Consider the following 13,441-nt stretch of genomic DNA (forward strand, 5'->3'; position numbering starts at 1 on the left):
TGTTCCTTAAAGCAGGGGTAGTCAAACCGCGGCCCTCCAGATGTCCATGGACTACAATTCCCAGAAGCCCCTGCCAGCAAATGCTGGCAGGGGCTTCTGGGAATTGTAGTCCATGGACATCTGGAGGGCCGCGGTTTGACTACCCCTGCCTTAAAGCTTCGTCTCCACAAAGTTCCCAGGATGCAACTGGGCCCAGTGCTCTGATGTACAAAATGCAGTGCACAACCTTGTACATAATTCGTTCATTTTCTTTCATGTTTAGGCAGTTTGAGCCCCACCGGGAGCTTTAAGACCGGCTGAAATTGTTCTTTGAAGTTTGGCTCGCTGAGATCCTAGCTTCAAAGATCTTCGCAGTCTGTCAGAGTACACTTAAACACCTCTTGAAAAGCATCCAAAAACGGCCCGGTGGCTTCTTCCACGGAGACGTGTCTCCCGAGCTCTTGGCTCAGCGAGGTCACCCCTTTGTCTTCCAGGCCGCACGGAACGATGTGGTCAAACCACGACAGATCGGTGCAGCAGTTCAAAGCCAGGCCGTGCGACGTGATGTGCTGACCACAGTGGACCCCTGGAGAGCAGAGGACAAAAGAGACGTTACACTGGCTGGCCCAGCTTGGAATCTCCCCACAAGCCCAGAAGCTGTCCGGGTGGCCTTGGGCCAGACACCTGCTCCTAATCCTAGTACATTTCTTATTAGATGCCCCACTGAGGGCTGCCCACCTCCAGGAGAGGCCTGGAGTTCTCCCAGCTTTGCATTTGTGCTGTAGATCAGGCTTTCTCAACCAGGGTTTTGTGCAGCCCTGCGGTTTCTCGACAGCCCTGGAAGGGGTGTCCAAACTGTAGCTCTCCAGAGGTCTATGGACTACAATACCCACAAAGCCCCTGCCTGCAGGGACTACAATTCCCACTGTCAGAAGCTCATGGGAATTGCAGTCTGGTGGACCTCTGGAGAGCCACCGTTCGGGCACCCCTGGCGTACAATAGAGCAGGGGTAGCGAGACGCCTGTGGACTACAATTCCTATGAGCACCTGCCAGCATGCACTAGCAGGGTGCATGGGAATTGTAATCCATGGACCTCAGAAGAACCACATCCAGCCATTCCTGGCATACTGTAGCGCAGGGATGGCCAAATGTCCCCAAACTACAATTCCAAGGGGTGGACTACAATTCCCATGAGCCCCTGCCAGCATGCCCTAGCAGGGGTGCATGGGAATCATAGTCCATGGACCACTGAAGAGTCACATCCGGCCATTCCTGGGCATACGGCAGAGCACCGCAGCCAGAGGTCCTTGAACTACAACTCCCATGAGCCCCTGCCAGCGCATGCTAGAGGCGCTCATGGGGAATTGCAGTCCATGGACCTCTGGAGAGCCACCGGCCATTCCTGGCATACGGCAGAGCACGGCAGCCAGAGGTCCTCGAACTACAATTCCCATGAGCCCCTGCTAGCGCATGGGATTGCATGGGGGATTGCAGTCCATGGGGGGATTGCAGTCCATGGACCTCTGGAGAGCCACCTCCGGCCGTTCCTGGCATACGGCAGAGCAGGGGGTGGCCCGAGGTCCGTGGACTACAATTCCCAGCGGTGGACTACAGTTCCCATGATGCCCTGCCGCGTGCCGAGGCTGCCGGGCCTTGTAGTCCGCGGAGCGGGTGGGGTGAGGGGCTCACCGATGGCGCAGAGCTTGCAGTCTCCGAGCCAGAGTCCGGTGAGGGGCGGCGGGCGCGGGCGGGCGCGGGGCAGGCCGAGGGCGGCGGCGGCGGCCTGGGCGAGGCGCTCGAGGGCGGCCACGTAGGCGCGCAGCGGGAGGCGCAGGCGGCGCAGGTCCAGCACCGGGAAGGCCACCAGCTGGCCGGGCCCGTGGAAGGTCAGCAGCCCCCCGCGGCGCACCCGCACGAAGCCCGCGCCCAGCGCCCGCAGCCGCGCCTCGTCCGCCGCCGCCCCGACGCCGCCCCCGCGCAGCCCCGCCGTGAACGCCGGCCCCGACGGCTCCCACACCACCAGCCGCCCCGCCGCCGCCCCCGCGCCCGCCGCCGCCTCGCCCCGCTGCAGCCCCACGCAGCGCTCCTGCGCCCCCAGCGCCGACCCCAGCGACGCCCGGCCCAGCCGCACCAGCCCCACCCGCAGCGCCCCCATCGCCCCGCTGCCAGGCGGACGGGCGGACGGAGCGAGCGAGCCCGGGCAGGAGCGCAGCGGAGGGCGAAGGAGACCCACAGGAGGAGGGGAGGGGAGAAGGAGGGCCCAGCAGGGAGCCCCAAGGGGGCAGCAAGGAGCCCGAAGCCACCAAGGGGCCGTCCCTGCAAAGGCAGACTTCGACCCTGCATGCAATCTCTTCGTGGGGGCAGCCCCAAAGGGAGCCTGCCTGTTCAGACGCAGTCCAGCCTCCAAGCCCACGGGCAGGGGGAGGCCGAGGCCTTGGGGTCTGTTCATTGACTGGCTGGCTATGCTGGGAGACGGGATGCTGGGTTGGATCCCACTATCTGGGGCTCTTTGAGTCTGGGGCTCATTGCCCGGTTGTTGCCCCCCCCCCCCCCCCCGAAGAACCAAGTAGGACAGTCTGTATTTAGAGCAAAAGGCCGATCCTAATTGCAATCCACAATAAAAAATACTTCACATAAACACAGAGGGTCCTTTCTTATCTTATGTCCCTGGGCTGACCCTGCAGGGCACTTCTGAGGTCCTTCTCGGCCTCCCTGCCCTGTTGTTGACCCTGTAGAGGAACTGGCTGGCCCCTGGGTGAGACGAGAGGCTGGACTGGAGGGACCCTCCCTGGCCTGACCCAGCAGGGCTCTTCTGAGGGTCTTCTCAGGAGAAGGCCTCGGCCTCTCTGCCCTGTGGCTGGCCCTGCAGAGGAACTGGCTGGCTCCTGGGTGAGACGGGAGGCTGGACTGGAGGGACCCTCCCTGGCCTGACCCAGCAGGGCTCTTCTGAGGGTCTTCTCAGGGGAAGGCCTAGGCCTCTCTGCCCTGTGGCTGGCCCTGCAGAGGAACTGGCTGGCCCCTGGGTGATACGGGAGGCTGGACTGGAGGGACCCTCCCTGGCCTGACCCAGCAGGGCTCTTCTGAGGGTCTTCTCAGGGGAAGGCCTAGGCCTCTCTGCCCTGTGGCTGGCCCTGCAGAGGAACTGGCTGGCCCCTGGGTGAGACGGGAGGCTGGACTGGAGGGACCCTCCCTGGCCTGACCCAGCAGGGCTCTTCTGAGGGTCTTCTCAGGGGAAGGCCTAGGCCTCTCTGCCCTGTGGCTGGCCCTGCAGAGGAACTGGCTGGCCCCTGGGTGAGACGGGAGGCTGGACTGGAGGGACCCTCCCTGGCCTGACCCAGCAGGGCTCTTCTGAGGGTCTTCTCAGGGGAAGGCCTCGGCCTCTCTGCCCTGTGGCTGGCCCTGCAGAGGAACTGGCTGGCCCCTGGGGGAGACGGGAGGCTGGACTGGAGGGACCCTCCCTGGCCTACCCAGCAGGGCTCTTTTGCGGGTCTTCTCAGAGGAAGGCCTCAGCCTTGGCCTCTCTGCCCTGTGGCTGGCCCTGCAGAGGAACTGGCTGGCCCCTGGGTGAGACGGGAGGCTGGACTGGAGGGACCCTCCCTGGCCTGACCCAGCAGGGCTCTTCTGAGGGTCTTCTCGGGGGAAGGCCTCGGCCTCTCTGCCCTGTGGCTGGCCCTGCAGAGGAACTGGCTGGCCCCTGGGTGAGACGGGAGGCTGGACTGGAGGGACCCTCCCTGGCCTGACCCAGCAGGGCTCTTCTGAGGGTCTTCTCGGGGGAAGGCCTCGGCCTCTCTGCCCTGTGGCTGGCCCTGCAGAGGAACTGGCTGGCCCCTGGGTGAGACGGGAGGCTGGACTGGAGGGACCCTCCCTGGCCTGACCCAGCAGGGCTCTTCTGAGGGTCTTCTCAGGGGAAGGCCTCGGCCTCTCTGCCCTGTGGCTGGCCCTGCAGAGGAACTGGCTGGCCCCTGGGTGAGACGGGAGGCTGGACTGGAGGGACCCTCCCTGGCCTGACCCAGCAGGGCTCTTCTGAGGGTCTTCTCAGGGGAAGGCCTCGGCCTCTCTGCCCTGTGGCTGGCCCTGCAGAGGAACTGGCTGGCCCCTGGGGGAAGACGGGAGGCTGGACTGGAGGGACCCTCCCTGGCCTGACCCAGCAGGGCTCATGTTATGCATTCAGCCTAGAAAGATCAGAAATTACAACCATAGAACATGGCCTTTAAGAACAGCCATAAAAGAACATTATACACCTCCTATAATAAAATATTGGCAATAAAATCCATACCCTATAAACATTCTGTTCTATGACCTCAACATTATTTCATAGAAAGACAGTAGATAAAAACACAGAACAGATTTCGAGTCCAGGGGCATCTTTAAGACCAACAACGTTTTCTTCAAGGCTAGATAACAGGAAAAAAATTTTCACAGTCAGAGTAGTTCAGCTGTGGGATGGGCTGCCTAAGGAGGTGGTGAGCTCCCCCTCACTGGCAGTCTTCAAGCAAAGGTTGGATACACACTTTTCTTGGATGCTTTAGGATGCTTAGGGCTGATCCTGCGTTGAGCAGGAGGTTGGACTAGATGGCCTGTGTGGCCCCTTCCAACTCTAGGATTCTATAATTCTATGAGCTTTCTCCTGCATGCACACTTCCTCAGATAAATGAAAAACTAAAACCATCTTAAAAGTGTGGGTGGGGAAAGCAACATTCTTGCTTGCTGCCTAAAACTAGATTAGGTCGGAGGTGAATCTCTGGAGAGCGAATTCTAGAAATGAGGTGTCAACACCGAAAAACACCTGCTTGCAGTAGTTGTCTATCGCACCTCTGAGACTGGAAAAAGGCTTCACCAGATGATGTCAGCTGCTGGGCCACTTTAACAGAACCAGGGCATTCATCAGATTTCACCCATAACAAGAAGGACCCTGCTGGATCAGACCAGTGGTCCTTCTAGCCCAGCATCCTCCCTCCCACAGCAGCCAGGCCATTCTTCTGGAGGAACCAGTGGTTGAGGCCTTCCCCTGATGTTACCTTCTGTCTCTGGAATTCAGAGGTTGACTGCCTCTGAATGTGGAGGTTCCCTTTTGTCACCACAGATAGATCACTGTGCCATGCATCTGTCTAATTCTCTTACTCGCTTGATGTAGAAAGGAGTATTTCTTTTCCCCCCATCCTGACTCTAATGCCCTTCTATCCTCTCTCTCCACCCCAGATATAATTTTTATAAACCTGACTCATGCACATGGGGTACATGGTTGTTAACCAGGACCTAAGCTGGCCAGTTTTCAGCCGCATCATGAAATAAAAGAAGGAGAAGGAGAAGAGTTGGTTCTTATATGCCACTTTTCTCTACCCAAGGGAGGCTCAAAGCAGCTTCCAATCGCCTTCCCTTTCCTCTCCCCACAACAGACACCCCATGAGGGAGGGGAGGCTGAGAGAGCCCTGAGATTACTGAAGAAGAAGAAGAAGAGTTGGTTTTTATATGCCGCTTTTTCTACCCAAAGGAGTCTCAAAGCGGCTTACAGTTGCCTTCCTTTTCCTCTCCCCACAACAGACACCGTGTGAGGAGGGTGAGGCTGAGAGAGAGCTGATATCACTGCTCGGTCAGCCCAAGGTCACCCAGCTGGCTGCATGTGGGGGAGTGGGGAATTGAACCTGGCTCGCCAGATTAGAAGTCCGCACTCCTAACCACTGCAGCAAACAGGTGTTATGTGCTGCATGAAACTAGCAAGACAAGGAGAACAAGTCCTGATTTCTTTACTCAGCTTTGTTTACTTTCTCACTAGTAAAAAATAATAATAATAGAAGGCAAGAACCCAAGACTGTAAATCTGTTTATGGGACGAATGTCCCCAGTCAAACTGGGTGGATGATGGACGGGGCTACCCCTCCTCACCTGCCTTTGTGGGTCAAGATTCAGAGGTTCATCAGTGATCTATTTTTTTTTTACTCGTGAGAAACACAGAGGGCTTTAGTTGTGCAGCCGACTGATGGGGGTCTTCAAGGCAAGAGACACAGGTGGAGACTTCCTGCTCCTTTGAGCCCACTTTCTCTGTGCTTGACTCCAGAACAGACAGAACGAATGCAGTTAGTTAGGTAAGGCTCTTGCTCAGGTTATCTTGAGAACAACCCTCTGAATCACAGAGTGCCTGGACCAAGATCACACAAGGACAGCTTTATGGCAGAATGGAGCTTAGATCTCTTCTTTGTTGGATTTGGGGGCGCCAGTTCTGGATTGGAAAACACCTGAAGACTTCGGTGGTGGTACCAGAAGTGGGTGGGATCCAGGTCAGAGCGGGACCCCTCCAAAGAACCCATTTTCTCCAGGGGAACTGATCTCTCTCATCTGGAGATGAGCTGTGATACCAGAGAATCCCCAGGCTGCCCCCCCCCATCTCCCACTGCATAGAACCAGGGTCAATAGATGGGTCATGCTGCTAGAAAAGTCACTCAGTACATGCCCTAAGTTGGGAGTAACCAACCTTTATGGCGTGGTGACCCAACCGGTCCAAATTGACTCGGTATGGTGACCCAGCCAGGTCTGGCCCAAATATCAGTAAGCTCATGCCCTGAATAAATCTTTGTTGGTCTTAAAGGTGCTACTGGACTTTATTGATCTCCCATAGAAGTCTAGCCTCACAGGAGAGAGGGGGAGAAGGGGTGCAGGAGATGGACTCTGGCCACAACCTGTTGGGATTTTATTCGGGGGAATACATTATTATGTCCATATTTTAACGTTTTGTATTTGATTTTATGTTATTACCTGCCCTGAGCATTGGAAGGGTGGGGTATAAATATATTATTGTTATTGTTATTGTTATTATTCATCCTAGTTCTCTCAGAGCTCTCCCAGCTCCCCATCGCACAGGGTGTCTGTTGTGGGGAGAGGGAGGGAAGAAGATAGGAAGCCCCTTTGAGACTCCTTCGGGTACTAAAAAGGGCGGTATAAGAACCATCTCTTCTTCCTCTTCCTCTTCCTCTTCCTCTTCTGTTAGCTAACATATGTCATGGAAGGTGCTGGTTTCTGGTTCAGCTTTGCTCCCTGAAATGCAGAAGTGAGCACCAGGAAGGAAAGACTGGACTGCAACTCACTTGGACCGTTTACGCACTGGAGGTTTCATGCCAGGCTGCAAGCTGGAGTTTTAGTCATGGCAGGTTGCCCCACCTCTTCCTGCACCCACATGGGGGAGCATTTGGCCTGGTGTACCTTATCCGCACCCAATTTGTGCTCCTGCAGGGAAGCCGGGGCAGAGAAGTTCCCAGTGCATAAACGGTCTTGTAGAGGCTGTTGGGGGTCCGACCTGGTTGGGACACTCTGCCTTAGACCACCAACTCAGGACTGGGGTTGCATCTGTCTCTAGGGGGCCAGTTTCATGACTCTAGAACAGGGATCCCCAACCAGGCCTCCCAAGACCCCTGGAGCTCCCTGGCCTTTCCCCTCTATCCTGCTAGAAGCCACTCCCAAAAGCAGGGGACTTCCATGGACCTGGGGGTGGGGTTCTCACATGCTTACTACACCTGGGAAAGAGAGTGGAGCCTGGACACCTGGCATGCCTCAAACCACCAGGTACGTGCCTCAAACCACCTTTCTATCTCCCCCACCCGCCAGTCCACAGGCATGGCAGCGAGACGTGGCCAGCTGACATCGCTTCCAGCCCGGTTCCAGGACTCCTCAAAGCCTGAAAAATATTCCAGGGGCGCACCCATGTTCAAAAGGTCAAAGAAGGCTACTCTAGAACTCCAAACTCTAGTCCTAGAACAGACCAGTAACTGCACACGTTTAGATTGCAGGATTCTTGTGGTTCGTTCTCCATTGTGGGATTCTCCTTGGGGAGCCGGTTCAATGTTATCTCTGTTGGCCAGCGAGAGAGAGGCTTGTTTGGTCTGCAAAAGCCACCTGGCGTTTCCGTGCCTGGCCGTTTCCTTCTTTCTCAAGGAAGCATTGCGTTCGTTCCTGAATGTCGGAGCCAATTTTGGCTTCCTTTTTGGAACGCTGCGGCAAGGGAGTTGCGTCACCGCTGGAAGACGGTGCCGCAGACAGGTCAGGGGTCATCTTTGGAACAAGCAGAGGCGAGGGGCGAGCTGGGATGGAGGCCTTGCTGAGTCCCAGCCTGGGAGAGCCAGGGCAGGGGGGGGGGGATGCTTCCTTAAGACTCCCTGTAGGGAATAAAGATGCCAAGTCAGACAGGGATGAGAAACCCTCATGTGTTGTCCTCTTTTCCTCTCCCGGCCCCAGAGACACCATTGGGAGGTCAACAAAGATGCAGGCGGAGCAGAACTCATCAGCATGTTTTTCAAGGATATAGGCTTGCCAGTCTCCAAGGGGTAGCTGGAGATCTCCTGGGATTACAGATGATCTCCCCGGGGGAAACTGCTTGCTTTGGGAGGTAGATTCTGTTGCTCTGAAGCCCCCTCTTTTCTCCAACCCGGCCCCCATAAGAACCTAAAAAGAGGCCTGCTGGATCAGACCACCTAGTCCAATATAGTGGCCAACCAGGGAGTGAGAAGGGCCAACAACAGAGCATAGAGGTCAAGGTCTTCATAAGAATACCAGAAGAGCCCTGCTGGGTCAGACCAGTGGTCCATCCAGTCCAGCCTCCTGTCTCACACAGGAGCCAACCAGTTCCTCTGTACAGCCAACAACTGGACATCAAGACTTATAAGACCCTCAGAAGAGCTCTGCTGGATCAGACCAGGGAGGGTCCCTCTAGAATTGCCTTTCTTAACCTTTTTTATTGTTGAGAAGCCCCTGAAACATTCTTCAGGCTTCAAGAAACCCCAGAAGTGATGTGATCCTGTAAAATACGGTTGGTTTCCCATCAGTCACCATGGCTCTGATCGACATCCTCCCCAAATCTACCTAATCAACCTAATCTCCTTTATTTTTGTGGCCATCACTACCCCTTCTGGCAGCCAATTCCCCATTTCAGTCCCTCTCTGTGTAAAGTAGTTTTTCCGTTTGTCCATCCTGAACGTACCTGGGCCCTCCTGGTCGGGGGAACAGACCTACAGAGATGCTTTGAATTTCCCTGCCTCTACGAGAGCAACTATAGACTTGCTTGGCCATCTCCCACCCATGTTTGCTAGCCAGCGCTGATCCTGACAAGATCGGGCAATCCAGGGCAAAACAAGAATCCACGGCTATCCTGTTGGGCATTGAGTGTTGTTTTCCAGTGGGGTATATTATGGAAACAAGACTCTGGGTGGCCGGATCCTTTCTGCAGCATTTCTTTTCATCCCGTGTGTTTCCTGTTTTGAACTGGAAGGACGGTTTCCTGCTAACGGTAAGGTAGCGTCTGCATACTTTCAAAGCTTGAGAAATCCCCGTGGATGTTTGGCACACTATATTTTGTGTTGCGTAGGACAAACTGGCCAGCTTATCGGAAGCTGGCAAGCCAATCCAGCCCACCGGCTGCTTGCAGGATTCTGAGGCCAAGTGACGATGTGGCCAGTCTTCAAGGGAAGCCCCACATAGAGCACATTGCAGTAATCTAGTCTAGAGGTCATTGGAGCATGTGCCAAAGGAGCCAGATGTTCTCTATGTGGGAAAGGCCGCAAATAGCTGTGGGGTCACACCTCAGATCTTGGAAGCTAAGCAGAGCTAATCCTGCCTATTATTTGGATGGGAGGCCTCAAAGGATTAGGGTGGTAGTTCCACCGAGGAACATGAGGGGTCAGGACGCAGGTAGAAGCAGTGGCAAACCACCCCTAAATGTCCCTTGCCTGGCTGTCAGACGATCATATGCACATGCCATATGATTGTTGTTGTTAGTTGCGAAGTCGTGTCCGACCCATCGTGACCCCATGGACAATGATCCTCCAGGCCTTCCTGTCCTCTGCCATTCCCCGGAGTCCATTTAAGTTTGCCCCGACTGCTTCAGTGACTCCATCCAGCCACCTCATTCTCTGTCGTCCCCTTCTTCTTTTGCCCTCAATCGCTCCCAGCATTAGGCTCTTCTCCAGGGAGTCCTTCCTTCTCATGAGGTGGCCAAAGTATTTGAGTTTCATCTTCAGGATCTGGCCTTCTAAGGAGCAGTCAGGGCTGATCTCCTCTAGGACCGACCGGTTTGTTCGCCTTGCAGTCCAAGGGACTCGCAAGAGTCTTCTCCAGCACCAGAGTTCAAAAGCCTCAATTCTTTGACGCTCGGCCTTCCTTATGGTCCAACTTTCTCAGCCATTCATTGCAACTGGGAATACCATAGCCTTGACTAAACGCACTTTTGTTGGCAGGGTGATGTCTCTGCTTTTGAGGATGCTGTCTAGATTTGCCATAGCTTTTCTCCCCATGAGAAAGCGTCTTTTAATTTCTTTGCTGCAGTAACAGAGAAAACTCTATGCCACATGATAAATAACCCTAAAAAGTTAACAAACGTCTTGTGGCAGAAAATTCCGTGACCCACGTCCTGCGTTTGGCCAGAGGCATCAACACATTAATTGAAAACCTCACCCCTTTCATCCAGGCAATCTAATTTTCTCTCCCACCCCCATCCGCTGACAAATAGCTCTTTTTCGGAAGCTACCGACAGATTTTCTCGTGATCAGCAATTCAGAGGAGCAGTTAAATTTCATTAAAAGGGCAGTCCAGCACCACGACCACGTTTGCTCCCAAGTCTATAAAAACTGCCCCCCCCTCAGGCACACTCCAGGATTTCTTTCGCTGTAGGATATCTGTTGGACACCAGAGTGACCCTCTCATCTCTCTCAAGGGGGGTCTTTCCAGCTTTCAGGCCGACCCTCAGGACTCCAAGAAATGGCTGCCTCTAAAAACCTGAATTTTGTCTCTCTGGTCGTGATCCTGGTTCTAGCTATAACCATCTGTAAGTAGCATGTGCTCTTATCACTTGACATTTCTACCTCACAGGGTCGTTGTGTGGACAGAATGGGAGAGAAGAGAAGGATGTCGGGGTCAGATTGCTGGTGAAGATCTCCCAGTATTACAATTAATCTCTGGAGGACCTGGATCAGTCCCCAGGGAGGAAATGGCTGCTTCAGAGGGTGGACTAGCATTATATTAGGGTTGCTAATCTCCAGGTGAGGGCTGGAGATCTTCTGGAATGACAACTAATCTCCAGGCCACATAAATCACATGTATTTATTTTGAAGAAATGTATTCCACTTTCCCTGGAGAAAATTGTGAAAATGGGGCACTGGTCCCTTCTGTCCTGAGCTATGTCGAATCTCCAGGTATTTTGGAACCCAGAATTGGCACCCGTACGTATTATCTGGCTGACGTCCCTCCCCAAATTCCACCTTGTCTCAGGCTGCACCCCCAAAATTAGGGATGCCAGATAATTAGGGGGGGGGCTCTTTTTCCAGTCACCCCAAACCCTGACCGTTGAATTGCTGTTGTCCACCCCTGTAGTTTAAGCACACGGAGGATGTATCCAGGGGACTGCCATCCAGCACCCAGTGGAATTGGGTCGGGAAGCACACCTTTCTTGCTTAAATGCCATTTCCCCCCCCCCCTCTGTTCAAAAAACAGGTCCGGGAACCTCCAGCAGAGAGTGGTCTGGCTGTGCCCACTACCGAGGTTACTGCCGAGAGACGTGCTTCCCCCAGGAGAAATCGCTGGGCCCCCAGGGCTGTCCTGAAGGCCAGGTGTAAGTGTCTGAGGACTGACTCCCTTCTTTCCTCCGGCCGGTGGTGGGAAATGCTGCTGAGTCGTGGCCAGCCCCCTGGGGTTTTCACGGCAGGAGACGAGCAGAGGTACTTTGCCGTTGCCTGCCCCGACCTAGCAATCTTGGACCTCCTTGGCTGTCTCCAATCCGAGTCCTGAGCAGGGCCGACCCTGCTTAGCTTCCAAGATCTGACAAGATTGAGCTATCTTGGGCCATAGGGACAAGAGGCATTCACAGGGGGGTGGGGTTGCCGTGGCCTGCCTCTGATGCTGCCTCCTGGCTCTGGGATTCAGAGGCTTAGTGCCCCTGAATGTGGAGGTTCCACTCAGCCACCGGGGTAGTTCCCTGGAGATCCCCCAGAATTATAGTTCATCTCCAGATCAGTTCCTCTGAAGAAAATGGCAGGGGGGACTCCATAGCATTGCCCTTCACCAAATTCCCGCCCGTTCCAGCTCCACACCCTAAGTCTCCAGCTAATCGCCATGAGCAGGCTGATCCTCCAGGAATCTATCTTGCCCCCCTTTAAATCTCTTTATTCCTGCAGTGATCACTACATCATCTGATAGCAAATTCCACATTTTCATCTCTCTGTGTAAAGTAGTATTTCCTTCTGTCCGTCCTGAATCTACTGCCCATTGGCTTCACTGGATGACATCAAGTTCTAGCATTTGGGGAGTGGCCAAAAAAAATTCTCCTTGTCTCTACCTATTGCATAATTGTACAAACCTCTCGTGCTCTCCTCTTGCAGAGAGTCCCTGGAGACTGAACTGGATAATGTTACCTAGTGGACGGGGGTCATGGAAATTGGGAGATTGGGGTAGTTTGAGCAGTATGACAGGTCAACTCTTTTCTTGACCCAACTGTTTTCCCCTTCTGTTGGCAGCTGCTGCTTATCCGGTTCTCAAGAAGGCGTCTGGGGCCCTTAAATCCAGCTGGCCATCGGAAGAGAGGAGTCTCTGGATGGAGGCCCTGCTAAATTTCTGAAGGATCAACTAGGCCACACAAGAATGCAGGGGGGTGAGCAGCAGTGTGGCTGCAACTGTATAACAGCAAATGTATAATTCTTGCCAAAATAAACTTCTGTCTGTCATTGGAGTCATTTCTGGAGCATAAATGCGACCAAAGGGGGGGGGGGGGACAAAACCCTGCACAAGGGTAACCAAAAAAGGTTGAGACCCAAAAATGAAATTAAAATACAGTTGTAATATTAAATTTATATACCACCTCCCAGATGGTAAATACATAGCGCTAATATACAGTTGACCACTGAGGAAGGTTTTTTGCTGGAACACGTTTAGTTCTTGTATACGGAAATAATCTTTACCTTTTAATTTGTATTTATATGTTTGGACATTTGTTTCTCTATTAGGCACATTTTCCAGCAACACCCAGTGAGGTAGGCCATGCTGGGTTGCGATGGAAGAAGTGGGATTCGAACTCAGATCTCCCAGGGTTATAGTTTGCCACTGTAGCCATTACAGCATATTTTGTTCACTCCCTGTGAGTCGGGGAGAATAACTTGGAGCAAGGATCCCATACAAAGTACCAGTGGGCACCATGGCCCCTGCTGATAGGGATGCCAGTCCCCATGTGGGACCTTGGGATCCCCTGCTTTACAGCTCATCTCCAGGCAACTGAGATTTATTGATATTTATATACCTCTGGAGATACATTCTCCATGGGAACTGATCTGTTCCCTTGGAGAAAATGGGTGCTTTGGGGGTGGGCTCCACAACATTATACTCCACTGATGTCCCTTCCCATCCCAAATCCTGCCCACTTCTGGCTCCACCCCAAAGTTACCAGGTATTTCCTCTCCCAAAGCTGGCAAATCTACCTACTGGCACCTTTTTTGCT

At 54.0% G+C, this 13,441-nt stretch overlaps 1 protein-coding gene and 1 long non-coding RNA gene across 3 annotated transcripts; one reads left to right on the forward strand and one right to left on the reverse strand.

The window, feature by feature from the left end:
* Positions 1-329: 329 nt before the first annotated feature.
* LIPT2 (lipoyl(octanoyl) transferase 2) lies at positions 330-2,318 on the reverse strand. The gene is made up of 2 exons (XM_077341169.1): positions 1,670-2,318; positions 330-565 (listed from the first exon to the last, which is right to left on the reverse strand). Exons 1-2 carry the CDS (start codon positions 2,133-2,135, stop codon positions 339-341), a joined length of 693 nt encoding a protein of 230 aa, XP_077197284.1. The 5' UTR covers positions 2,136-2,318; the 3' UTR covers positions 330-338.
* Positions 1,737-12,679, forward strand: LOC143839323 (uncharacterized). 2 transcript variants are annotated; one of them, XR_013231686.1, is made up of 4 exons: positions 1,737-1,866; positions 10,828-10,997; positions 11,449-11,566; positions 12,468-12,679. It is a non-coding gene; the product is annotated as an uncharacterized LOC143839323 (long non-coding RNA). The 2 variants fall into 2 exon arrangements; XR_013231685.1 differs by lacking the exon at positions 10,828-10,997 and having other exon boundaries at positions 1,744-1,866.
* The last annotated feature ends 762 nt before the right edge of the window (positions 12,680-13,441 follow it).

The sequence above is a fragment of the Paroedura picta genome, chromosome 6 (assembly GCF_049243985.1).
Source record: "Paroedura picta isolate Pp20150507F chromosome 6, Ppicta_v3.0, whole genome shotgun sequence".
NCBI classification, from domain to species: domain Eukaryota; kingdom Metazoa; phylum Chordata; class Lepidosauria; order Squamata; family Gekkonidae; genus Paroedura; species Paroedura picta.

Excerpts from the sequence above, each read along its gene's own strand:
- LIPT2 (XM_077341169.1), bottom strand. The coding sequence starts at position 2,135 with ATGGGGGCGCTGCGGGTGGGGCTGGTGCGGCTGGGCCGGGCGTCGCTG. Across the intron at positions 566-1,669 it reads CTGCAAGCTCTGCGCCATCG|GGGTCCACTGTGGTCAGCAC; the intron begins GTGAGCCCCTCA and ends TCTGCTCTCCAG.